At 35.2% G+C, this 27,448-nt stretch overlaps 1 protein-coding gene and 4 long non-coding RNA genes across 18 annotated transcripts; 1 reads left to right on the top strand and 4 right to left on the bottom strand.

The window, feature by feature from the left end:
• Window positions 1–929: 929 nt before the first annotated feature.
• Window positions 930–4,340, bottom strand: LOC108473287 (uncharacterized). Its single transcript, XR_001869717.2, has 3 exons — window positions 4,206–4,340; window positions 3,150–3,686; window positions 930–1,160 (listed from the first exon to the last, which is right to left on the bottom strand). It is a non-coding gene; the product is annotated as an uncharacterized LOC108473287 (long non-coding RNA).
• Window positions 3,274–13,727, top strand: LOC108473286 (transcriptional activator DEMETER). 2 transcript variants are annotated; one of them, XM_017774795.2, is made up of 19 exons: window positions 3,274–3,709; window positions 4,217–6,004; window positions 6,104–6,499; window positions 6,953–7,043; window positions 7,123–8,590; window positions 8,678–8,757; window positions 8,925–9,009; window positions 9,081–9,172; window positions 9,260–9,328; window positions 9,466–9,502; window positions 9,599–9,681; window positions 10,011–10,484; window positions 10,857–10,893; window positions 10,988–11,045; window positions 11,125–11,264; window positions 11,372–11,437; window positions 11,535–11,649; window positions 11,730–11,768; window positions 13,389–13,727. In XM_017774795.2, exons 1-19 carry the CDS (start codon window positions 3,274–3,276, stop codon window positions 13,511–13,513), a joined length of 5,679 nt encoding a protein of 1,892 aa, XP_017630284.1. In that variant the 3' UTR covers window positions 13,514–13,727. The 2 variants fall into 2 exon arrangements, with proteins under 2 accessions (XP_017630284.1, XP_017630288.1); XM_017774799.2 differs by lacking the exon at window positions 3,274–3,709 and having other exon boundaries at window positions 4,186–6,004.
• A 323-nt stretch (window positions 13,728–14,050) lies between these two features.
• LOC128291872 (uncharacterized) lies at window positions 14,051–15,115 on the bottom strand. Of its 2 annotated transcripts, XR_008281839.1 has the most exons (3): window positions 14,842–15,115; window positions 14,443–14,568; window positions 14,051–14,325 (listed from the first exon to the last, which is right to left on the bottom strand). It is a non-coding gene; the product is annotated as an uncharacterized LOC128291872 (long non-coding RNA). The 2 variants fall into 2 exon arrangements; XR_008281838.1 differs by lacking the exon at window positions 14,842–15,115 and having other exon boundaries at window positions 14,443–14,835.
• Window positions 15,116–16,765: 1,650 nt separating this feature from the next.
• Window positions 16,766–18,660, bottom strand: LOC108472554 (uncharacterized). Its single transcript, XR_008281837.1, has 2 exons — window positions 17,430–18,660; window positions 16,766–17,083 (listed from the first exon to the last, which is right to left on the bottom strand). It is a non-coding gene; the product is annotated as an uncharacterized LOC108472554 (long non-coding RNA).
• A 1,083-nt stretch (window positions 18,661–19,743) lies between these two features.
• On the bottom strand, window positions 19,744–24,185 carry LOC128291871 (uncharacterized). Of its 12 annotated transcripts, XR_008281829.1 has the most exons (7): window positions 23,633–24,180; window positions 23,049–23,539; window positions 22,641–22,835; window positions 22,250–22,308; window positions 21,193–21,654; window positions 20,329–21,099; window positions 19,744–20,075 (listed from the first exon to the last, which is right to left on the bottom strand). It is a non-coding gene; the product is annotated as an uncharacterized LOC128291871 (long non-coding RNA). The 12 variants fall into 12 exon arrangements; XR_008281833.1 differs by having other exon boundaries at window positions 20,329–21,346; window positions 21,436–21,654; window positions 22,641–23,539; window positions 23,633–24,185; XR_008281826.1 differs by having other exon boundaries at window positions 22,641–23,539; window positions 23,633–24,184.
• Window positions 24,186–27,448: the final 3,263 nt, after the last annotated feature.

Genomic DNA, 27,448 nt, shown 5'->3' with positions numbered 1-27,448 from the left:
ATCAATTTAGTGGAGTTATGTGGGATCTATGGTGTTCCGGTTACATGGAGCAAGCATACCAGGAAGTTAGAGATTAAAACAGATTGGACAACCTCGTGGTTGTAATTACCAACGGAATATGAATAATTTGCATCCCTATTTCTGTTTTATCGAAACTATATGATGCTTATTGCAAAGAGAGAGGTCTCGCAGAATTGCAATTACGAAGAAAAGTTCACATTATTTACATAAACTCTATATCTATAATGATCCTTCGCATGAAGTCATTAACTTATTAATGCTTAATGCCGAGGGGGCTGCTTATCTAAGAGTGGTTAACAATTCAGTCATTTAAAAATGTTCCCCCTGGAATTACCAAAAAATATTTAATTATTTTACACATTAAAAATAATTAAAATAAAGATAATAATAAAAAACTAAGATAACAATTGGTATAACTTTTAAAAGAGAGAATAAGAAGCAATAAAGGGTAACTTCTAAAAAAATAACTAAAAATATGAACTCAAAAATATCTATTATTTATTGTATAATCAAATTTGTTTACTTTAATTACGTGACATAAATGGATCAAGAGCATTATCATATACTATATTGAAATTTTAAAAGACTAAATACCCACTTAATACTCTATTACTTTATAAAAATTAAGTAAATTCTTATTTGAATTGATATCTTTTGACTCTCCAATAATCAATTTTTCTTACGAGCCAAATAAATGGTTTAAATGTCCCAATCTTTGAAATTTTGGACTTCAATTTTTTTCAACAATTTCATTAATTAATATTTTTTAATTTAGGTAAATAAAACTAAATTCTTCCTGTTAGAAACTAAAAAATTAAATATTAAACTATTAAAAAGTACAAGGACTCAAAATATAATTAAACCTTAATATATCGATCACACTCATAATCACGTAAATTCTGCATGGCTCATGCAAAATTTTGAATGAATATATAAAAAGAAAACCAGCACATGTATCAATCTTATCAACAAAGAATTTTACAGCCATCATTACCACTCAGAACTTTCCCCACCACCGGATGAGAATCATAGAACAACTGTATAGTAAATTGCATTAAACGTCACCAACCTACAATTACTAAAGCGTGCACCTTTGCACTACAAGGGGGGACCACAGACGTCGTTATCGAGGACCCAACCTAGATAAGAGGCAATATATTATTATTGGCACAAAAATCACAGCAAACTAAAGCCCAAACTCGCTCGTAATCCCTAACCAAAACTAAAGACCCAATTCTCACAATCTCAAGTTGAGGCTGCTGTATTTGAATTGGAGGTATCAAAGACTAAATAAATTGGTTTGCTCGGTAGTAGGGTCGTCTAATTAGGGTTTTTCTTTTCTTTCTGTTTAAAAGTAAACTGAAGCTTTGCTTAAACAATGGGTGGGTGGAAGTGTTTTATTAGTTGTTGAGATGTCTTCTAAAAAAATAAAATTAAGTTAATCATACAATGCCTGTGAAATCTTAATTTAATTAAGATCAATATTTCTATCATCATGCAGAAAAAAATAAATTTGAACATGTTGAAACATGTTTAATTTATTATTAAAAATATTAGAAAAATGTATCAATAATTTAGATTGTATAAAAAAAAACAGTTGCTCGTCTTGTTGCCCTTCGAGAGGCGAAAACTAAAATTCCGTTCACGAAGAAAAATGACATGCATATCCTTTAAGAGAACGGTCAAACAAAAACATTAAATTAAAAACTTAAAATTTATGATAATAACTAACTTACATTTTATGTATTACGAATTTATATTATTTGTAAATTAGTTGAAGATTTATTTTATTTTTAAAAGATAAAATAATAAATATAAAATTTGAATTAAAATCAAAATGAATTTTGATCTGTAAATATCCAAAGATTCATATTCAACTATGTTATAGACTTGCATTAAATAATAAGTCTACTATTCAAATTTGTAATAAGCGAATTTGCAAAAAAACACACGACAAAAGGTATAAATATTTAATATTTAAAAATAATCCATTTACAGGTATAAAATTATAATAGTTTTACCTTCTTTCATGATTTTTCCTATAATTAATATTCTGACAATTTAATTATTAAATTATTAATATAAATGTATTAATCACATGTAAAATTTTAAAATTAATATCTTACTATACACTAATATAATTGAATCCTTCACTTTATATTTTATTATATATTTCATCTAAAATAACAATAAAATACATAGTTATTGTGAGCTAACAATATATGTAAAACATATATTTATAAAAAAATTATGAATAAGCAAATAAAATTTTAGTGGAATAATGAAGTCAAGAGTTCCAAATGATAGTATCATAAAACTTCTATATAAATTTTATATAAAAATATAAAAAACAACCTCGTAATAATATAATTTATTTTGTAAAATAAGTGGATTTTTAACTGAGTTGGAATTTACTTATGTCCTTTTAAGACAGGTGTCAATCAAATAACTCATTAGAGGATTTTTTTCATCCAGCTGTCAAACAAATACCTCATTTGAGGATTTTTTTTCACCTATTGTTGTAGATTGCAGGTGAATTGGTCTTTCTATTTGGTTTATCTTTCCCTACTTTCTCTCACTTCAAGGAACGACTTTATTCTCATTTCCTTAGGCTTCAAGTGATTGAATCAGATCTCCAGCAGTGACACTTTTCTGGTAATTCTTAGATTTTCAGAGGATTTTTTGTGTGGATTTTATCTTATTTTATGAGTTGATATATAATTCGGCAGAAGCATATAAAGTAAAAATTATCTAATGTAGATTACAGGAAGAATCTGTTCGGATTTTCTTTTGTTTCTGTTTCTGATATCTTTTATCCACCAGACAGAAATTTAATAACCAGTATAATAAATGAATATTTATTCTATAAAATTTTTCCCTCGTTTATTATCAGTGTTTGCCAAGAAATGGCAGGCTGGGGTGGTCTGTCTTGAGATCTATCAGTTAAAGAGCTGTTTTTTGGAGCATTTTTAGAGGATTCGGAATTCTGGGTTTTTTAGGTACTGGTTAAACCCCAAACAGGATAATAATGTTACTGCCTATTTTAGCTATGCTGATTACTTTCATTTTTTTTTAAAACCCGGCAGAATAGGTCCGATAAAATGAGGTCCACAGTAAAGGAAGATTACCTCAGAAAGGAAATTTCAGGCAAGCACTCGCCTTTGATATGAAGATTGTGCTTAAAGGACCAGCGGCTAGTCTTCTTCTGGCAAGTCGGAATCAAGCTGAAACTTTGAGCAAGGAGCAAAAAGAATGAGCAAACAAGGCCAAGAACGACCAGTGATCCATATTGAGTTGCAGGAAAATCAGATATTTGGAGCAAATTGTATAGAATCAGAAAGATGCTCATTTGGGTTTGCTCAGGAATCTCAAACTGAAGGAGTTGTTGCATGCTCCGATTCCGGCAGTTGCACGGAAGTAAATGGAAGCTTTAATAACTTGATGGCAGCTTCAGTTTGGAGTGAGAGCTTCTCATGCGGACAGAATCCAGCTGAACTCGGCAATGTTTCTTCTGTAGATCTATCAGCTATTGCAACTGCAGTCTCAGCTGCATCTACAAGTGCAGCATCGGTGGGAATTAATAATCATTCTGGATGTGGACCTTCTGGGCTCTTTCCTGTGCATGTAAATTTATCAACTCAACGAAACATACGGATTGCTGGCAACTGCACGCCAAGAAAAAATCAAAGTAAGAATCAAACTTAGTATGCTATTTATATTTGAATTACAGCACCTAGTTGTCAATATGTTGTGAGAGAGTTAAAATTAGTATTAAAGACACATTATGAAATTGAGATAAAAATTAAAAACAATGAAACCTCTAGTAAAGATGAATGGCATTGGAAACATTATTTCCTCTTTTCCTTTTTCCAGAACTGGTTTTATTTATAATCATCTCCTATGCAACAGTGTATACAAAATTTTCATCTCAATAAGTTACTTGAAAACTAAAAATGGGGAATGCACACAAGTCCTGCAACAAATCAGACAACGATTTTCATCCTGGGGATTTCTCCACTATATGTCTTCTTTATCATTAAATGTTGAAAGTTCTAAATTTTGTAGTGCTCTCACATTAATGAGGTTAAACTTACATTGTTTACAGATGTCATTCCTCCACATATCATTAAATGTTGAAAGTTCTAAATTTTGTAGTGCTCTCACATGAATGAGGTTAAACTTACATTGTTTACAGATGTCATTCCTCCACAGAATCCATATGATTACGACTTCAATCTGCCTGCTGGACCAAGCGAAGCATTCTCTCAAACTAGCATATCTGACTTTGCCCCTATCACTCCGGACAAGGCCAGAACAGCAGAAATGAAAGAGGTTCCAGAAATAGGAAAATTATACATTGTGAACATAACAGAAAAACAAGATGAGCAAGCAAATGAACTGGTTCCTGCTAGACTTGATGTGAATGTAGTTCAATGCAGTAAGGGGCTCCAAATGCCTGTTTTAGAGTCATCCTTGACTGCTACACCGAGCAAGGAAAATCAGAACTCTGATAATGGAGGCAGCCATCTTGCTGAACTAGAAATAACAACACCACAGCAGAAACAGAGGAAGAGAAAGCACAGGCCCAAGGTAGTTACTGAGGGCAAACCTAGAAGGCCCAGAAAGCCAGCAACTCCAAAGCCTGATGGTTCTCAAGAAACCCCGACTGGTAAGAGGAAATATGTACGAAAGAGTACAGTGAAAAACGGCACATCAATCCTTCCAGGAGTAGCGAATGCAGAGAAATCAACAGGTAAGAGGAAGTATGTGCGAAGAAAGGGACTCAACAAAGACTCAACAATTCCCACACAAGAAGAAGGTGGAAAGGGGGCCACTCATCCAGAAACACTCGAGCATAATAAGAAACCATGCAGGAGGGCATTAGATTTTGACACAGAAGGACAAGAAAGAGAAGAAAGCTCTGCATGCAAGCCAGCCTGCAATTTAAATTCTAGTCCAGGGACAGAAAACCTGGGGAAAGAAGGAAGTCAATCGAAGTCTATGGTTCAGCTTTGTGGCATAATTGAAGTGGACGCAGAAAAGACACAGACAGGGATTGCCTTTGAACTAAAACAATCTGTAAAGGAAAAGCTGAAAGATGATTTATCTCTGCCTGAAGATCAAGCTCCAGGCACACCAGTTCCAACCAAGAACAATCCCTCCCATAGAAGACAAAATACTCATCCCCAGAAGCTCAGTAATAGGAGAGGAAAAGATAAAGCCACTGGCCATGATGGACTAAAAAGAAATGAACACACCCCATTGGACTCCGATGCTCAATTACTAGCAAGAAGTCTGATTGACTCCAAGTACAGAACCAGCTCGCTACTGGAGGGAGGACAAGCAAACAAGTCAGCAGCAACTCAACAAGAAGATACCAGAATTGTAAATTCTTATGGGAGTCACTATAACAATTTCTGTGCATACCAGATGATTCTAGGGATGGAATTTCCACATATTCACAGGAGAAAGAGAACTGGTAAAGGGCAAAATTCTGCCACATCCAGTGCATCTTCATCAATCACAGCTGCAAGAAGTCTTGTTCCTGCAGAAGCATGTCTGGCAGATAAGATGGAAGTAAATCCCCATCAACTCATTTCTAGTGGAGTTTCAACAGAACATGAAGCAGGGAGAAAATTTTCTCTGAATAAAATGCAAACTTTTAATTACATCATGGCTTCAAATCAAACAGAGAGTTCAAAGAAAAAGAGAACCAGAGAAACCACAGGGATTCAAGATTTGGCTTCACTGAATGGAATTGCACAATGTAAAAGGCACCCAGAATACTGCAGCAGTCAGCCACCTGTTGATTATGACATGCGGAAAGTCGGGAACACAGACAGACCTCAGACAAGCATGGAAGCCCTTGTCACAGAGATGCAGGCAAAACTGGCAAAAACAAAGCAAACAAAGAAGAGAAACTGCCTTGTAAGTTCAGCATGCTCTAGTACAAATGAAGCCCAAATGCACAAGAAACTTTTACGTAAGTACTAACTTCATCTCTTCAAGCACCCTTTAAATCTTTTGAGTAATCTTCCCCAATCTGCCAAGCCTTTTAACTAATATAATCAACCTGATGCAGGTGCCTCTCCAGAAGAAATATGGAAACAATTTTTTTCTGTTGATGCACTTCTTGAACAGTTCAACCAGTTAGACATCAATAGGGAAGGTAGCGCTATTGCATGTCAAGAGCAGAATGTACTCGTCCCTTATAATATGATATACCAAGAGCACAATGCACTTGTTGTTTACAGAGATGGAACCATTGTACCCTTTGTGCCTACCAGAAAGCGACGCCCACGACCCAAGGTTGACCTGGATGAAGAAACAAATAGGGTTTGGAAGCTCCTCTTAGAAAATATAAATAGTGAAGGTATTGATGGAACTGATGAAGAGAAGGCAAAATGGTGGGAGGAAGAAAGGAGAGTATTCAGTGGACGTGCAGACTCATTTATTGCACGCATGCACCTTGTACAAGGTAACTTAATTTTCTAATATTTTCCTTAATAACACTCTAGAGGAATTATTTTACAAGCATTTGCTAAACCTTTAATTAAAAAGATTATTTCAATGAATGTGTTCTATCATGCATTGAAATGAGATTCCAGTTAACATTGTTGCTATAAAAGATACTATTTAACCTTTCCATCCCACCTATGAATGCCTATATAAAAGGGAAGAGAAGGATTCTACCCAATACAGAGAGGTGATCAGAAAAAGGGAATTAAGAATAAAAAGAAGGAAATTTATCTTTAGAGAACATGAATTGCAAAAACTATTTCAGCATAAAAGCAAAGTGTAATGAAATCTTCCATGACATTTAACTCAGTTAACTTACTTCATGTTCATATATTAGAATTTAAAATGCTTTGTCACCTTTTTGAACTATCATCTTTGCTTCCTTCATGAGAGTACCTTACTATTTTTACAGGGGATAGGCGCTTCTCTCCATGGAAAGGATCAGTCCTGGACTCTGTGATTGGAGTATTTCTTACTCAGAATGTCTCTGACCATCTTTCTAGGTAAGCTAAAGGTCCTAGAATATTTAATGACCCAAACAGTTAAAAGGAAATATTTTAATTTCTGTTCACCCTTTGCCAGTTCTGCATTCATGTCTCTTGCTGCTCGTTTTCCTATCAAATCAAAAAGCAAGGACAAGTTGTATCATCAAGAGGGAACAAGCTTAGTTAATGGAGCAGAGTTCTATGTCTTGGAGCCAGAAGAAAGTATAAAGTGGGATGCAAAGACTGCTATTCAACCAGTTGGTGACCAAAGTTCAATGACTGTTGATGGGTATCAAGACTCTGAAGAAAAAGAGGTTGCCAACAGCGAAGAACTCTCTGGAAGTAGTACTGCCACTGTAAGCTCACTAAATGAACCGAAGTGCAACTTGTTGAACTCTTCAGGAAGTGGTTTGAGTACATATTGTGACTCCACAGCAAACAGACCGAACATGGAAACAATCAGGGGAAAAACTGAATGTTTCAAAGGAGACGAAGAGACTAATGATGTCCTCTCATCTCAAAATTCTGTGGTTTCATCTGAGAATTCTGGGGACTTTTCATTGGTTCAAACTGCTGAAAGAACAGGATCATGTTCAGAGGGCAACTCAGAAGGGGCTGATCATACTAAGGGGCCTATTTTTAACATCTTGAATGGATCTACTTCTTTTGTACAACTTTTACAGATGGTTGGATCTGCCAGGCTGCATGAAGTTCAGAGTCATCAGAATATGTCTCCTAATGAGAACTCAAATGTCAGAACAAGCCAATTCCAGAATCACCAAAGAGAAAACTGTGACAACTCAAATGGTCCTAAAAGCTTCACAAGGGAAGACCTTATGCCATCAGCTAATTACCATCCATATCTTACTCTAAACTCAGAAGTAAGAGAAACTGGACAGTTTGAGACGTTAAAAGAAGAAACAAGAGTGTCTGAGGCTTCCAAGACGATAGATGAAAACATGATAAAAAGACTAAGTCCATTAACACAAGAATCTGCATCTCAATCAATGGATCAAAATGACAAAACCAGGTCTGTACAGGTGACCCAACAATCTTCCTTTGAAAATTTTCAATCAAGCACCAACACTATACCAGTTGAGATGACAGTTTCCCACTGTCCAAAGGGGCTGCTTCAAGACACTATAAATCTTGTTGAATCACCAGCTGAGGCACAAAACAAAGAAATGTTGAGGCATGTAAGTAAACATTCGGAAGAAACCTTGGACATTACAGAAAGCTCTACTGCATTTGATAATCAAAGAACCCCACAACAGAAAATGCAAGAGTCAAACTTGTATACACATGACTCTTCATCTAATAAGGAGCTCAATTCAATGGTTGGGGAATTAAAATCAGAAGGCAGAAAGGTCAAGAAAGAGAAAAAAGATGATTTTGACTGGGATAGCTTAAGAAAACAGACAGAAGTAAATGGAAGAAAAAGAGAAAAAACAGAGAAAACCATGGACTCACTAGACTGGGAAGCAGTGAGATGTGCAGAAGTTCATGAGATTGCTGAGACAATAAAGGAACGTGGGATGAATAATGTGCTTGCTCAACGAATAAAGGTAAAAGTATAACAATGTAAGGTCAAGTTATCAAATTCACCACAAATCTTACTGCATAACCGCTAACTGTAAGTAAGTTCCACACAGGATTTCCTCAACAGACTGGTTAGAGATCATGGAAGCATTGACCTGGAGTGGTTGAGAGATGTTCCACCAGACAAAGCAAAGTAAGCCGAAGGAACCAAAAGAATACTTAAATGCATTTAGAAGACCATTTTTGATATATATCGTATTAGTATGTTGCATGTATATCTAAAAAGAACATTACTTCTCAACATTTTATATGCTTTTAGCGAAACAGAAAGCTCCTTAAGAATTTGTAACCTTGTTGCAGAGAGTACCTGCTAAGTATAAGAGGACTGGGGCTAAAAAGTGTTGAGTGTGTTCGGCTTCTGACACTTCACCATCTCGCTTTCCCAGTAAGTTAATCACTTGGGTAAATAAACCATGGCAGAAAATGCAAAATTTAACTTCTATACTTGCTTGACAGGTTGACACAAATGTTGGACGAATAGCAGTAAGATTGGGATGGGTCCCCCTTCAGCCGCTGCCAGAGTCCCTTCAATTGCATCTCCTAGAGCTGTAAGTACTATGAATTATCAAGCAGAAAATTCAGAAAGAAACAAAATACTTGACAAGAAATCTGCTGAATTTGTTCCGTCTACTTAGGTACCCCATCCTGGAATCCATCCAGAAATATCTATGGCCCCGACTGTGCAAGCTGGATCAAAGAACATTGTAAAGAACCACTTCACTTTATTACTTGACTCAAGCAAATGCATTTATTCCCAAAAGCAAAACAAATTTCTTATCAGAGCTTCGTATTTGCTAACTCACTTCGTATTTGCTAACTCATTAAACTATCTACTGAACAGGTATGAGCTACATTATCAGATGATCACATTTGGAAAGGTGTGCTGTATACGTGCTTAGAGTGAACAAACTTACTTTTTGCTGACCAGAAACAATCTAAGTCTGACAACAAAAAATTCTCTGAGATTAATGCAGGTTTTCTGTACAAAAGGCAAACCAAACTGCAATGCATGTCCAATGAGAGGAGAATGTAGACATTTTGCCAGTGCATTCGCAAGGTTCGATTATGAAAGATTTCACCATTCCACTTTTTAGTTGTACTTCCAGTTACACAAGATCATATTGTGTCAGTCTGCAACCATCTAGAACAGTTTCTGTACCCATCCTAAAGCTCAGCTAAACCTCAAGCCCTAAGAAGCCAAATAATCAACTAAATCTACAAATAGATCATGATATAAAGTCATTGTACAGATAAAAGAATTTGACAAGCACAAGATATGTGGTTTTCTTAGATAAGCAGCTGTTCCACAAATAGGGCAACTGTCAACCAATTTATTTTCCTCTAGCATGCTCTGCATTGACTTACCCACAAACCATATTGATGCAGTGCCAGGCTTGCCCTGCCGGGGCCTGAGGAGAAAAGCATTGTCAGTGCTACTGAAAATGGAACATCTGATCGAAATCCAGCTGTGATCATTGATCAACTGGCTCTGCCCTTACCGCAGCCAAATGAACTATCAGACAGGAACTATCAGTCTGAAGCAAACCAACAGTTACAAGCCGCATCCACCATTAATAAATGTGACCCTATTATTGAAGAGCCAGCAAGTCCAGAACCTGAGTGCACACAAGTAGCAGAAAATGACATTGAGGACATGTTCTCGGAAGACCCTGATGAAATTCCTACAATCAAGCTTAACATGGAAGAGTTCACTCAGACTTTGCAGAACTACATGCAAAATAACATGGAACTTCAAGAAGGGGATATGTCAAAGGCTTTAGTTGCTTTAACAGCAGAAGCTGCATCTATTCCCACACCCCGACTTAAGAATGTGAATCGGCTAAGAACAGAGCACCAAGTGTAAGTAGGCACTTTCCATATCTCTTGAGTCTTGGAAACATAGACCAAAGTTAACTATTTCATGAAAAATGCTATTAGTATTTCTAGTTCTAGATAAGTGCTCAGAATTGAGCTTAGATTACAATTCTTGAAAATTCAAGTTTTAGCTCCTTCAAATTATGTTTAAAAATTCAACATGCCTAATATGTACATTATGCCATTGTACTTATAGGAACTAATCTATGAATATAGTAAAGTATGCTAAAGAAAGATATTCAACCTTCAACAATAGAGAGGCTCTGCCAAAAATGCACCAAGTCCAGTGTAAATGATACCATTTCATACTAATTGTCTTGTTTTTTTCCTTCCTCATTCCTTGAACCCGTCCTACAGCTACGAACTTCCAGATTCACACCCTCTTCTAAATGAGGTTAGTTGTTCTTGACTACTTAATCAAAGAATAATATTTTCATATTTCTTCAACTGGTTTTTTCTTATATGAGTTGCTTATGTTAAACTTACAGTTGGATAAACGAGAACCTGACGACCCGTGCAAGTACCTTCTTGCCATATGGACACCAGGTATGGACACCACTTAATAACATAGTATGACAAACTGTTTCAGACCTCCTGAGATGACATAATATTCTGCTTACACCAGGTGAAACGGCAAACTCCATTCAACAGCCCGAAAGAAGGTGTAATTCCCAAGAGCATGGCAAATTGTGTGATGATGAGACATGTTTCTCTTGCAATAGTATTCGGGAAGCAGAATCTCAGATTGTCAGGGGAACACTTTTAGTAAGAAAACAAATTTAACAAATAGTATGAAGAAATATAACGATTGCATTCAGGATCTTATTTCAAAATATCATATGCTTACCTATATGATAAAACATCATAAACAGATACCTTGTCGAACAGCAATGAGAGGTAGCTTTCCCCTAAATGGCACATATTTCCAAGTTAATGAGGTAAGTCAAGCACGCTGGTTGAACCAATTTCTAGTTTTATATTTATTTTCTTCTTTATTAAGGAAAAATGAAGATGAAAAATACTATTCCAATGCAGGTATTCGCAGACCATGATTCTAGTCTGAACCCGATTGCCGTTCCAAGGGAATGGCTATGGAACCTGCCAAGGAGAATGGTCTACTTTGGGACATCCATACCTTCAATATTTAAAGGTTAGAAGATTTCAATAGAAGATTGTTCTGAGAAACGTAGCAAGATCAATAACTGACTGTTTATGTTTTATGATAACTAGGCTTAACAACAGAGGGAATTCAACACTGCTTCTGGAGAGGTGAGAATTATCAACAATTTTAACTTTATGTCAGTGCTGTTTGCGATGACTTGAATAGTCACCCATAAGTAACCGTGATCTTAGTCTTAGGTGCACATAAACTTCCGAACTTTGAAACTTTTTAGAAACATAAAACAGCTCATCAACCCCCTCAAAATCTATGAATTTCCAATTCCATGGGCACCAAGGACACAGGAATAGCCTTAAGATCTGGATTAAAAGCACGTCCATGCTTTCATCTAGCAACAGAAAAGAAAAGATCATACCATGGCATCGAACTTTTTGATGCGTCGCGAAGAGATCATTATAATAATAGCTGCACTTTCTTCTCTTGGCTTGATAGAATTTGCCGAGTGCATGCATTCTAAGCTGACTTCAATTCCACTAGAAAATTTTCTCTAATGTAAGGAATCAAACCCCAGTGCGAAGGACTTCTCCGTAGAAGTAAATCCCCAAGAGAGATCAAAAAGGTAGATACTTTCCTTGTGAGGGACGTCTAATTGAACATAATAGAAAATAACGTCTCATTATTGAAAAACAGAAAAGAACGAAAAAACACTTTCCATTCATTCCCTTTCACAACTTAATAAAATCTAGATTTATAAACTGCCATGCAAATACACATCAAGTGGTACACAGTTTTCTAGGCACAACAATATTGTCATAGTTGGGCTTATAGCATCTTCAAACTCCATCAAAACATAAGTTCATTGCTTGTTATTCATATGAGAACTCTGATGAACCTCGCTACTGGAGAACCAAAAAGAAATACAAAGCAGCGCCCCCACTTACAGAAATCTAGATCTAGGAACTACCATGCAAACAGTACCAGATTTCCTAGGCATGGAAATATTGTTATAGTTGGGTTTATAGCGTCTTCAAACTCTATCAAAGTTCATTGCCTGCTATCCATATGAAGATCTCAAATAAACACTTGAACTAATAAATCTTGAAATTATAGCCCTCTTTCAATTTCTGAACCAAAATGGATCTAAACTGCCTGAAACAGCCCTAATCGAATATGTTGACTGAAGTAGAGATTGAAGTGGCTCAGAATTCTAACAAGAGATAAGAATTCACACAAACCAGTCAACCTTGTAGCCTTTTTATCCTCAAATAATTTCAGCAACATTGTAGCCTTTATCCTCCTCAAATAAGAATTCAATCCCTTTGATATTTTCCACAATTTACCAACTCATAGTTAGCTTAGCAATGAACAAGGACAAAATGGTTCTATCAATAATACACTAATTGGCTCACCCACTTTTATCTTGAAATGATACTTTTTGGACCCTAATTACCATTTTCAAGTAGTAAAGACCTATTGCTTTAGAGCTCTCAAACAGCATAAACTCAAATTTTTTGACTAACCAAAACCGCAAGACAATCTCAAACATAGCCTTCAACCATTGAATAACAGCCCTATCCTGTTTTGTTCTAAAGTCTTTGACCACCACAAGAAGAAATAAAATGTTCTGCCAAAACTCTTTCTTTATACTTTAGGTACAGCTAGTTTTTCAATTCCTGAACAAGGTGCAAACAATCAGTCATTTCCCATAGAATTCAAGTCATCTAACGAATTCTTCATTTTTTTTAATACTGTTTGATGACAAATTGCAGGATATGTTTGTGTGCGGGGATTTGACCAGAAATCTCGAGCACCCCGTCCTCTAATGGCTAGATTACATTTCCCAGCCAGCAGATTGGCCAAAGCAAAAGGCAAGGGTGCTGGAGAAGACGAGTAAATGATAGCAGAGTCATAAGATCCAAACAAGTCAACATTGACCAAATAACCATGTATGAAGAAATGGAATTGCATTTTACACCACTGACTTGGCTTGTAGGGAAATGTGAATTCCTTGTATAACCCATAATGAAAAAGCATGTAGGGCTGTATACTGTTTAACAAGGTTGTAATTATTTAGTTTCGTGCTCAAATTTTGGGCAATTTTTCAGAAATCAGTTTCAACAAACTGTGTCATATGCTAATTGCTAGAACTTTTTCCTACAATGAACAAGGTTAAAGCGTATGGACCAGGCCACCTTCCAGCAATTAAGCATGCAGAGAAACAAATTTATTGTATACCTTAAAAAATAACAAGTGATAAACGTTTAAAAGAAAATTGACTGGAGCTTACTGGAAGGCTCACAAAATCAAAGTGACAGCAATGCGGTAAAAGAAGGGAGGGGATATAAAGTAAGAAAACAACGGAACCTGAGAATTTCGCCCTAAAATGACAGGGTGGAGAAAGATATGCAAACAATAGAGTAACGTGGATATAAAAAAAAAAAAAGAGACCATCATCCTGGTTACTTATGTATTTCTACTTCTAATGGCAATCAAAAACAGACATTCCGCTTGCATGATGATCCAATGTGTCAATTCAAATCACATTACACATATTCCGGAGATTTAATGATAACATTTACCTTACAAACAACCATAAATAAACTTTGATTCGATCATCCGAGAAATTCCACGTTCTTCGTCGAGAATAAAGTCTCCAGGGATTGAAATAACTTAGATCTATCTATCCAATATTGAATATCATATTCACTGCAATTGTGGGTACAAGATGCTGAATCCTCAGCCTTCAACTCGATTTTATAAATTTCTCCAATTATAAGTTCACATAAATGATCAAAAAGAAATCAATGAATAACAAACACGGACCTTAATTGCAGATTCAATAGATTTCGTCAAAAGAAAGAATGAATGAATCGAAGCCTTAAAATCCTTTATCTTCCTCCATAATATAAAATCTCCAGATCGCTACTAATCGAAAGTCGGAACAATTAGCTAAACATGAAAAAAATCCTGCTCATAATTACTAATGTGTCTCAGACCTCAAATTAGCCAAAACGGAAACATAAAATTTAAAAAAGGACAAAAAAAACTAAACGTCAATCAACAAAAGGACACAGTGAAGCACGTTTCATTTTAAATCAAACGAGCATATCAACGGGCGCAGAAACATATCAGGAAGAGCTCGATTCCAATTCTTTAAAAAGAAAGAAAACATTTAAAGGAAAGAAAACATTTAAAGGAAAGAGATTGGATCGAGAAACAAACCTTTTTTTGAATTTGTAGAATGACGAAAAGATAAGCTGAGGAAGCAAGAGAAGCATCGGACAGTTGCAGTTTGAGAAAGAAGATATATTGATATACAAGTATTCGAGAATTTGCTACTTTTGCCGCCTTACCGCCTTCCTTTGTCTTTCCCTCCTAGTTTGATCTAAATTCTTATAAGGGCCTTACTGTTTTTAGGCCCCTTTGATACTCGGCGAGTGCTGGACTCTCGATTGGACTTTGCGGCCTGAATTTGATCCATGGTTCAATGTAGCTTATTTACCCCACAGGTGGTTAAAGTTTGTGTTGACACTTACAATTTTGAGGCCCGACAACTATTTCTTTTTCCCCGAAATTGTAAGCATGCAACGTTATCCAAAAAACAAAAAAAAGATTTATTTTGTTAATATTTCTATTTATTTTAAAATTTGAAAATATATTTAAACAAAATTAAACATGTAATTATATTATATTTATTTTGTGCTCATCTATACTCTAAAAGGTATTTTAAAAGTATTTATTCATTAAAATTGGTTATTTCATCGAGTGTAATAAATTAAAAAATTATTAAGTGTATGGTTTTTTTCAATAAATTTTAAATATTTTATATTTTAATTCATTTTCTATTTTTGCTTTTTTATTTAAGAAAAACTTAGGCACGAAAGTTTAAGCCCTGAGACTTACATCACATTTGGTTGGGGTGAATGAAATAAGGCTGTAATGAAATAGATATGTAATAGAATAGAACTGTAATCAGTAATTCAATTGTTTAGTTCAAAAAAATAGAATAAATTTGTAATTGTATTCTTGTGTTTGGTTGAATGGAATAAATGTTGTAATAGTATAAGGAAATAAGCTTAAATGACCGTGATACTCTTAATGTAATTTTTATTAGGTATATGATTATTATTATTGCTATTAAATTTTAATAGAATTATTATTAAATAACATTATTAGTATAATTATTATTAAAATATAATTTAATAAAAATCATAATATATAATATTTGAAAAATAATATATAATCTATTTTATTATTTTTAAACTGCAATACTTACATATTTAAGGTGCTAAAATATCATTAGCAAAACAAATAAATTTAGTAGATTGATTATCAAGGCAAGACTCTGCAAACATAAATTAAGTTTAAATTGCGTAAATAATTCTCATTTGTTTTAATTTCTTCCAATGGTTCTAGTTGTCTACCTAGCCAAACATATATTCACATAACAAGTTTATTATATTCTGTGAGTGACTTGAAATTTTAACTTCTAAGATTAAACTTCCAGGCTAACAATTATTGTAGATGAGATGGGTTTTTTTTCATGTTATGTCCTAGTTTGTCTACTGCTCTAAGCAATGCAATTGAAATATATAAATGATGTATGATATTTCAAATATATAAGAATATATTTGTGTTAAATATTTGTATATGATAATAGAGAAAAGCTATCTCTAATTGAATGACAAAACCAATTTATTCAAACAAAATTATGCTTTTGAGTATCTCTTTATCTACTGATTCAACCCAAATGATAATAAAGATTTTACAAAGAGAATGTACTTAGAAAAAGACTATGAACATGAGAAGAAAAGAATTCAATAAACAGCAATATTAAAAAGTACCCAATAACCCTTTCTTTCTTTTTTCTTTTTTTGCTTTTGTACCAACACTACCAAAAATTTGCTTACACAAGAATGAAGAAATGGAGCTATACAAACAATCTAGAGGCTTGCAACATGCCCAAAATGTCAACATCAATGGGTGAAGAAACAGTTATTCTAGGCATGAGTTTTATTCCAAATAATTTGATTTATTCTCGAGATGGTAAAGAGTAGAAATTTCTGAAATTTTGTGTTAAACATGAGAATCAAATTGAGTTGAACAAGTGTAGGGAAAACAAATTGAATACTAAAATAGGGTCCCATGAGAAAACAAAATGACTAATACATTTACGTTCGACATGATAAATGAATCTTACCTTGAAAACACAACACAATGGGAAAAAAATTAAATTCTAAAGAGAGTTCAAGTCCTAAACCAAGTGATCAAATCTGATGAAAAAAAAAAATAAGAAACTCATTAATCAGATCCAAGAACATTTCTGTAAGGTTGACAAATGATCCAAAAAGCAGAAAGAGCGAATCAAATAAAGTCAAATTTAAGTACAAGAGTCAATGCACCATTCTACTTAGCTCCTTAAATGTCCTGATTTCTGTTTTGGCCCATAACACTGCCTTCGATCCTACATACAAATTGAAGGTACCTTCTTAAGAGATGAAGGCTTCACTGGAAACTTGTAATCAATTGAAGGCATTTTTTTTAATCAATTTCCAATCAAAGATCTATCAGTTGAGTTGAGCGATATATATGCTGGACTTGTCATTGTAGCTATAAAAGGATTGAAATGGCAGTAATGGTTGAAGCATAGAAAGCCTGTTATGTAGCACTGATTGTGAGTAGGGACTAGTTTTCATTTCTATACCTTTTTTTGTTGTTTTACTGATGAATTAGATGGTTTATAATTGAACATTAATCGGCCAACTTATAAATCCTTGAATTTTATTCGAATTCAATTAATTAATTCATACCTTGATATGCATAATTATTTATCTCACAATACACAATCCTCATCTTCAAGGATCTTCATCATCGTTCGTTGTAGTTCATTATTTAACTCTGTTTCTTCCCTTGTTTCAAAAATGACAGGATCTTTGGGAACATAAAGGACCAATATTTGACACCCAATCAAGAGAAACAAAGATGAAACATGTTACATTAGAAGATAATAGAAATAAAATATTGAAAACGGAGTTGTATGCAATTCTTTTAGCCATTATCTAATATAGGTACATTGAAATAGTAAAAACCCAGAAAAGAACCCACAAGCGCAATTATACAATAATTCCATTGAAATCAACTTGAAAAGCAGTACATCCATATACACAATAAAAAAAAAGTAACAATGAATAACATAAAATAGCAATTTCAACAGAAACTACTGAAAAATAAAAGATTCATATTAATGCAAAAGGTTTACAATTTGATAAAAGAGTATCAAATAAACTAAGAATTGGGAGATTAGATCTATAAACCAAAACCCATTATAAGAATATGTACAGATCTAGGGGATTTGAAATTTGGATCCAAATTAAAACTTACCGGATCTTGGATCCTGCGAGACGACTCAAAAAATGCTTCACTTTTTTTTTTTCAGTGGATTAAGCTATCAAGAATTTCCAATTTGAAGAGAAAAAGAGTTTTGGTGTGTGATGCAGATAGGGTTAGAAGGAAATGTGATTAAAAAAATGTTTAAATTAAGTGTAGAAGAGATTAAGTTGGGGAAGAAACACGGAAAAAAAAATCAAGGATTTAAGAAGTGGGAAAGAAAGGAGAATAGTGAGGGTAAAATGAAAACCTTGGCTAATTTGTTATACAACCCATGTCCTGAATACTGAATGGTGTGATGCATTTTCAGTTGAATAAACCCATAATGGAATTTGGCTGAAATTACAACCAACCAAACAATGGTTTGGTGATGGGCCCACTGAATTATGTTGTAATGCATTGCTATTTCAGCCAACTAAAGAGGTTGGAGTAATAAATGATACGATCCCTCTTAGAGATTTGAACTCCGAGATTCAACCCACTTTCGTTGAGCTTGAGCTAATCCTCATGGGTTTCATTTTCTATTTTTTATGAATTATGAATTTATTTTATTTTAACTTTTATAATGAATAAAAGCATAATATTGAAATAATCAATCAAGTGGAACTGTAACAAAATTTAATATTTGTATTGTTTTTTTAACAAAAATAGATATTTGTATTCATATCTATATTTATATAAACCTTAATTGAGTTAGTGTTGCTCGAATTTCGTACACACAATTATACATATTATAACAAATAGTAATGGGATCATTCTCTAAATACTTATCATCAACGACTATTACTCTTAATCCTATCTAAATAACGCAGAGTTTTTGGATTTGTCACGCATCAGCTAAAACATGATAGGATGCATACTTGCTACACACAAGATTGATCAAGAGAGCATTAAACTTCTACCTTACAAAATCACTTCCTCAAGTACTAACAACCCATAAAAAAAAGCATGAGCTTCCACTTGGAAGATGGTAGTAATCCTCAACCCTTTAGAAAAACTACTAATCCAGTAAGCATTCGAATCCCTCAAGATACCGCCAATCACAAAAGAGCCTATATCAATATCCATTAATACATTTGTATTAAGTTTGATCCAACCTTCCTATGAAGATTACCAAGAAGCATGAGTATATCCTCAAACCATAATACTCTAATTACTTTTTGTGAACATAATGTTTGCGAGCCCAAGCCATTCGCGCCACTAGAGTATGCCTTTGGTTACTATGAGCTTCATTGGAAACATAATCATTCCAATTTTTCCAAACCATCCAAAAGACAATAAGAAACAAAGTAAACCATTTGACCCTCGCAACCTCAATACCTCCAACTTTTTTGAGGTTCCATATTACCCACTGATTTCAAGGAAAACTGAAAAAGTCCTCCAAGTCGTCAATGGTATGATTACTTTCTAAAAGGCATTTTGCACAATTGGAGTCACGCAAAACATGGGTATATTAGAAATTAACAAGAGTACATATCAAAAAATCAATCATAATTGCTTGTATATCTCAAGTCATCAATAGCTTTATATACAACAGATAGTAGCTTAGTAACTAACGTAACAAATTAAAAGAAACTCAGAAACTGCTAATTGTGTTGAACTACCTAACTAAAAATTGTTAGTTGATATCCTCCCTACTTTCTTTTGAAAAATCAGTAAGAGCTACATCAGTAAGTTGATCTCAAAAGCGTTGAAAACTCTTAACAGTTAATGGTTTAGTAAGAATGTCTGCAGAACTTTGTCACAAACAAAGTGCAAGTCTATTTCAATATGTTTGGCTCAAACATGAAGAACATGGTTTGCTGTGAGAGATCCAACACTCACATTATCACATCAAATTGTTGGCACTCCAGTAAAGACAACCCTAATCTCTGCAAGCAAAGACTGAAACCACGCAAGCTCAGAAGTAGCATCTTCTAGACTTTGATATTCTACCTCAGTTGTGGAATGAGATATTACATTATGCTTTTTGGATGACCAACCAATAAGATTAGCTCCAAGATACACACAATATCTAGACATGGATTTTCTATCCTCTAATGAGTTGGCCCAATCTGTATCTGAGAACCCTGTCAAAGTAACTGTAGATGGTTAAAAATTCAACCCAAAATCAAGAGTTCCTCTAACATATTACAGAATTCATTTCACTACACACTAGTGAACATCATAAGGAGAGTGCATATACTAGCTGACCTTGTTAACAATAAAAGAAATATCAGGTCATGTCAAGCACAAATACTATAGACCACCTACAACCTGATGATACAAAGTGCAATCTGGCAACTTTGTTCTAGAAAGTGAGGAAAATGTAGGAACACTCACCATCGGGGTAGGAACTGATTTAACATTACTCATACTGGCTCATTCTAGTAACTCACGAGCATACTTCTGCTGCGAGACATGCATATTATTCGCACCTCTGGTAACTTCAAGCTCAAGAAAATAATGAAGATCACCAAGGTCTTTAAGAGAAAACTGCTGATGAAGAGTTTGAATCACATCATTTATATCTACCTCAAAAGCACCTGTGACAAGTATATCATTTACATAGAGTAGTAGAAACACTCAACCGAAAGAGGTCCTCTTAAAAATAAAGAAGAATAAGCTCTAGAACTCTGAAAATACAATGTACTAGTCAAAAAACTTCTCAGTGTATCAAAACAAGCACGTGGTGCCTGCTTAAGCCCATACAGTGACTTTTTTAGCTCACACACTAACTGATTACCCTTTAAATCACAAACCTTAAGCTTAGGAGGTTGTCACATATATACCTCTTGAAGTAACTTGCCATTCTAAAAAGAATTATTTACATCTATTTTTCGGATCTTACACTACTATGATTACCATAGCAAGCACCATTCGAATTGTATTTTCCTTGACAACAAGACTGAAGCTTTCATAGTAATCTAAACCACTAGTTTGAGAAAAACCCCGTGCCACCAATTGAGCTTTATTCCTGGGTACACTGTCATCATGATTCCTTTTTATTTTAAATAACCATTTACATCCCACCAAATTATGATGAGCTGGAGCAGGTACCAAATCACATGTGTCATTCTTGATTAAGGCCTGAAGTTCCTCATCAACAGCTTTCTGCCACGAAGGAATTGTCATGGCTTCATGGATACTCTTAGGCTCAGTCACACTCAATTCAACAACATAAGTCTTGGGCTTAAACACTCCTACCTTACTCTTAGTAATCATAGGATGCACATTAAAGGTAAAGGAACTTCATAAACAACAGTGACTTCTAGCATTTGAGGAGCATGCTTATCTTGAGAATGTTCTGCAACATTAAAGTCCATAAATTGTAAACCACCACTGGAAGACAGAGAGCCACCTACAACATCAGAAGTCCCAACAGAGGGTGAGGTCTCAACTATAACACAAGGTGACTGCACAAATAAAGGCAAAGTGGTTAGTAACAACTGAAAACCAGAAGTAGAAGCCATTTCAAAAGAACCAGACAGTGATTGAGCAAAAGGAAATATCTGATCATCAAATTTCACATGTTGTGTAATGTAGACTCTGTCGTGATGATTAGCACATTTATACCCTCTGTAATTGTCAGCGTAACCCAAAAAAACACAATCGGCTGAACTATACTATAGTTTGTGACGGTTGTAGGGCTGAAGAAGAGGATAACACCTGCAATCAAATACTTTAAGAAATTAAAGATTTCGTTGCTTACAAAACAATTTCATAGTAGGAGAGAGTCCCCCCAAAGATTTATTAGGTAAGCAATTTATAAGGTACACTACTGTAGCAAAAACATCACTCCAATATAACAATAGAAGTGAGGCCTGAGCCAAAAGCATCAAGCCTGTTTCAACAATCTGGTGATGGTGATGTTCCACCAGACCATTCTGTTCAGAAGTATGTGGGTAGGAAAGTCTATGTCGGATTTTAAAATTCTGAAAATAAGGCATAAACTCTAAAATTCACCCCCACCACCAGTTTGGACATAATAAATACAGATAAAGCATCAGATTTTTTGTTTAAAAAATAAATCCATGTATGGCGAGCAAAAGCATCAACAAATGAAATATAATATTGTTTGCCATCTAAGAAACAGGTTGCAAGCCTCCAAAGATCAACAACAATCAACTCAAGAGGCTTAGTATACACTATATTGGAAGAAGAAAAAGAAAAGCTTATGAGATTTGCCCAACTCATAATCATTACACAACAATCTAGTTTTATTTCTAGGAACTGAAAGATTACAAGATTTCGAACAACTTACTAGAACATCAATGGAGGGATGCCCAAGCCTTCTATGCCAAAGACCCAACCGAGTCAGACCTGAATCAATACACGAGTCAGTCCCAGTCATGTGATCAACAACCAAACCTAGAGAGGATGAGTGCAACAATTGTAACTGATACAACCCATCATATTCATGACCTTGCAGTAATATCTGGTGAGTGCAAAGATCCTTCACATAATAAAAATGGGGTAAAACTCAAAGTAAACACTATTATCTTTAGTAAACTTTAAGGTAGATAGTAAGTTTTTGTGAATCTGAGGTACATAAAGGACATCGTTAACTTCCAGTGATACATTTTCAAAATTTAAGAAAGAAGAACCAATTTGAGAGATAAGAATTGACCTATCATCACCAATCACTACTCTACCTAGTCCATCATGTGGTTGAACCTGTACAACTTTGGAAGCATCATTGGTTATACGAGTAGTAGCACAACTATCAAGATACCAAACTTGACCGGTGACCGTTCGAGGAGTAGCAACCGTCGTAATAATGTTTGAGTTAGAATCAGAACCATTATAATCTGCATATGTCACTCCAGAAAGGAAACCAAATGTAGACCCTGAAGAGTTAAAGGTTGGAGGTGAAGCGACATAAGTGGGATATGATGAGACACAAGCAAAAGAAGCGCCAAAAATGAAAGAAGAAAATACGCGAGCAGACGGTGAAGAAAAAACACTAGCAAACCCTAAACCTAATGAATTATTTGGATCACGCTCAGCATAACAACATTAGGTTGAAACAAGCTGAGAAGAATGAGCCTAAACATGATTACCTGGATTGTACTCAACATAACAATATTGAGCCAATGCAAACTGAGAAAAAGTAGATTGAGAAGAAAGGGCTGATATGACTTCAAGCTAATTATCATCATACTAATAAAAAAATCGGCGGGCAATATGCCCTAATTTATCACAGATCTAACATTGAGGGCGAGATCCTCGTCTAAATCTTCCATGCCCATGACCCTTACTATACCCATTTCGTCCAAATCGAAAAGACTGAGATGTCATCAGACTAGAATATGACTGTACAGAGATCGAAGTTGGAGCAGACGGGGAATGACTAGCAAGATTAGCCGTAATCGTGACCTGAGCAAGATGGACATTCTAACGAGCCTTCGCATTTAACAAGGCAGTTGCAATTTCTTGTAAATCAAATGGTGTTTGACTTGCGGTGATGATGGAAACCACATGGTCGTACTCCAACAGAAGGCTATTTAAAATCTCTAACTATTGCTCTTCTTGAAGAACTCTCTAACCACACCTAACCAAACAATCACACAAGTTCTTTATACCAGCAAGGTAATCGGACATAGTCATATCATTTTTGCAAAAATTATGAAGTAAAGAATGATACCTCAAGGCTTTTGTTGTTGATTAACTGCCAAAAATTCTTTTCAATCAAACCACAACGTAGATGTAGATAAAGAATCACCAATTAACCAGTTATGCAGAGTAAGACTTATAGTGGGCAAGAGCCACGTAGAGATAGCAACATCTTACTACTCAGATTGAGCAAAAACAGGGTTTCCACTGGTAGACCCCCATAACTAGTGACCACAAATGGAGGAACCAACATTGTACCATCAAGATAACTCCGAAGACGATAAGTCTTAATCACAAGTAAGACATGTTCTTCTAGGCTAAGAAATTGCCATCATCAATCAAAGTCGCAACCTTCTAAGATGCGAAAGCAAATGGATTCTCCTCTAATACCATATTAGATTAACAAGAGTACATATCAAGAAATCAATCATAATTGCTTGTATATCTCAAGTCATCAGTAGCTTTATATACAATAGATAGTAGATTAATAATTAATGTAACAAATTAACAGAAACTTAGAAATTACTAACTATATTGAACTATTTAACTAACAGTTGTTAGTTGATAGGGTACAGGCCTTCAGTTCAATTCCACAATGTTGAACTACCCATCATCTGGCATGTCTTTTTAATGTATTTCATTATTAGCCAATAACTAATCATTATGAAAAAATCCATATGAATCACCTCACTCTTTGGAGAGCCCTACGTTTTCATATTAACTTTCATGTCAAGTCCTTTTCACCTCAACCAATACCTGCAATAATATTATATGTCTTCGATGTATAAAAACTCACCATGTGATAACCATTCGAAAATGAGCATATCATCTTCTATCTTCACCTAAAGGGGTAAAATCCACTTAATTCAATGAAAAATGTCATCGATTAACTTCAAATGTAATGTTTGCCATGCCCAATCCTACTAGAGTTCACCTTATCCATAACCGTGCCCAACCAATATGCTCGTGAGTGTTTTAGGAGTGACAATGCTGCTCTTGTTCCTACTTAGAGGTCTGTGCCTGTGACTAAGGGTCAAGGGATTAGTCGTGGTAGTTTTGTTTTTAGAGGTAGTGTGAGAAAAGGGAGCAAAGTTATTGCTTATCAGTCAAAGGCCATAGTGCCAATTCAAGCATTCATTGTACGGACTCACGAGGAAGGTAACACTACCAAAATTAGCTATGATTGTATTGAGTCGTTTGAGGCAGTTAGTATTAGTTGACCGAGTGTGTAGGTAAAGTTCGTTAAAGATTCAAAATGCAATTTTTACCATTGACTTCTTGATTATGCCATTCGGTAATTTTGAAATAATATTGGGTATGGATTGACTAACCGAGCACAGGTTGATATTGGATAGCCGTAAAAAAAGTTTTTGGTTTAAAATGCTAATGGTAATACGATAGAGGTGAATGGTGTTAGGAAGAGTGTAACACCCCTAACCTGTCTCCGTCGAATTAGGGTTACGGAGTTTTACCATATAATCAGAAACATTTAAACATCATATCATTCAACATATTGATAATACCATAAACCTTTCATTCACATGCATATTGTCCTTAAATTGGGCCTTCGAGGCCCTAGAAATAGCGTGGAAGTAATTCGGGACTAATTTGAAACAATTTGGAAAGTTGAGAAAAAAGTTACAAAATTTGAAAAATAGGGGTGACACTGCCGTATGACATGGCCCTAGGCCGTGTAACCTTTGAAATAGGGACACACGGTGGTGTCCCAGCCCATGTCCTCACCCGTGTAACTCACTGAGTAGGATCACACAATAATGTTACAGGCCCGTGTGCTTAGCCATGTAACTTTCTGAGTTACCCTACATACCCGTCTGTTAAGTAGTGTGTTAGGATGTGTAACTCACTGACATGAACCCTTTGAAATTCTCAGATGACAGATGGCAATGTCGCCAGGCCATGTGCCTCAGACGGCTGATTCAGACACCCGTGTCCCAAGCCGCGTGAACCCAAAATTTACCTAAAATCAAACCATTTCATGCATAAACATTCAATCCAATTATGCACACTTTCAATGGACCAAAACATCATCCAAGAACACCTATAAATTCCATTTCCAAGACCCTAATTTAACTAACCAATATGTCATTCAAAGGCACCACAATTAGCATCTAACACATCACTTACCTAAACATGTTCACATGCCTCATTTCATGCATACAAACCTAGTCTATTTAGGTACTAAAACATACCACATTTAACCATTTCCAAACCATTTAAAACATGCCATAAGAGCCATGTTTACATGCCTTAATAAGCAACCAAAATGAAAACATTTGGTAAACATAAAAAAGCACCAGTCAAACGTAATATTTAAGACCTAAACATCTCAAAGCACCATTACATAACATCCTATACATTTCAACTACATTTTCACCTATATATACATGGCACTACCCTAAGAGATAGAAAAACTACCAACTTAGATAGATAATGTGAGCCGGTTGTTTGATCCTCCCAAAATGTCAACAATGATTATCTACAAAACAATCCACAAGAACAGGTAAGCTTACACAATTTAGTAAAGACATAGTATAACATTTAATCTAAATACAATTAGACACAACTCATATACTATTTGATTCAGGATTACCAGAGTATAACCAGGGGCATGTAAGTTCATTTAGGGGTACCGAAGTACAAACATGGGCACGAATGTGCAATCAAGGGTACCAAAGTACTAATAGGGGCACATATGTACAATCAGGGGTACTGAAGTACAAACAGGGGCACGTATGTGCAATCAGGGGTACCAAAGTACAAATAAGGGCACGCATGTGCAATCAGGGGTACCAAAGTACAAACAGGGGCACATATGTGTAATTAGGGGTACCGGAGTATAAACAGGGGCACGTATGTGTAATCAGGGGTACCAAAGTACAAATAGGAGCACATATGTGCAATCATCGATAAATATTTATAAACATCTCAATTAAAGGTGTAACACCCCGAACCCGAGACCGTTGCCGGTGTCGGACACGAGGGGTTAACAAGCCAAAACCACTTATGGCACCAACCAATTTGACATTCCCAGGCAAGCTGGAAAACTGCATCGCTGTCGCCTTAAAAAGCATATCTCGAGTTTCACAACTCAGAAACTGATTCCGTAAATTTTCCCTGAATTTAGACTCATATATCCATCCATGGATTTATTTCTAGAATTTTTGGTTGGGCCAATTGGTACAGTTTATTAGTTAAAGTCACCCATGTTACAGGGGTCGACTACACTGACCTTTGCGCGTTACAACTTGAATATCTCTCTGTACAGGGTTTCAATACTGATGCCGTTTGTTTCTAATGAAACTAGACTCAAAAAGGAATCTGCACATATAAGGCATGACTTCTAATTCATTCTGGATAATTTTTGGTAAATTTTCAAAGTCGCGACAGGGGACCCAGAAACCATTCTGGCCCTGTCTCACGAGAACTTTAATATCTCTCGGTATACTGTTCATATGATCATTTCGTTACTTTCATATGAAAATAGACTCGTCAAGGTTCGATCACATAATTTATTCACTATTTAACACCGTTCCTACAAATTTTGGTGATTTTCCACATCCACGTCACTGCAGCTGGCAGCATCTGTTTTTAAGGTAGGCTTTACCTATATTGTAGTTCCCATGAACCAACTATAGTCTAGTCATACTTAGGTCCACATATGATCATATTTAGCCATTCCAATGGCTGATCATGTGACCAACTCTCTCATTCCAAACCATAATCACATCATGAAACCAAATATAATTACAAACCACAAATGGTCTAATTCCATACTCCACTATTACGAACCATTTTCGCATGGCCGCACACATATACATCACAAGTA

Source organism: Gossypium arboreum, chromosome 4, assembly GCF_025698485.1.
Source record: "Gossypium arboreum isolate Shixiya-1 chromosome 4, ASM2569848v2, whole genome shotgun sequence".
Classification (NCBI taxonomy): Eukaryota; Viridiplantae; Streptophyta; class Magnoliopsida; order Malvales; family Malvaceae; genus Gossypium; species Gossypium arboreum.
The sequence above is the reverse complement of the archived record's forward strand: the minus strand, read 5'-3'. Positions and strand labels throughout refer to the sequence as shown.

Bases quoted from the DNA above. Each gene is read 5' to 3' on its own strand.
- LOC108473286 (XM_017774795.2), top strand. From the start codon at position 3,274: ATGAGCAAACAAGGCCAAGAACGACCAGTGATCCATATTGAGTTGCAG. The intron at 6,500-6,952 runs GTAACTTAATTT...CTATTTTTACAG, and splicing joins ACGCATGCACCTTGTACAAG to GGGATAGGCGCTTCTCTCCA. The intron at 11,438-11,534 runs GTAAGTCAAGCA...ATTCCAATGCAG, and splicing joins CATATTTCCAAGTTAATGAG to GTATTCGCAGACCATGATTC.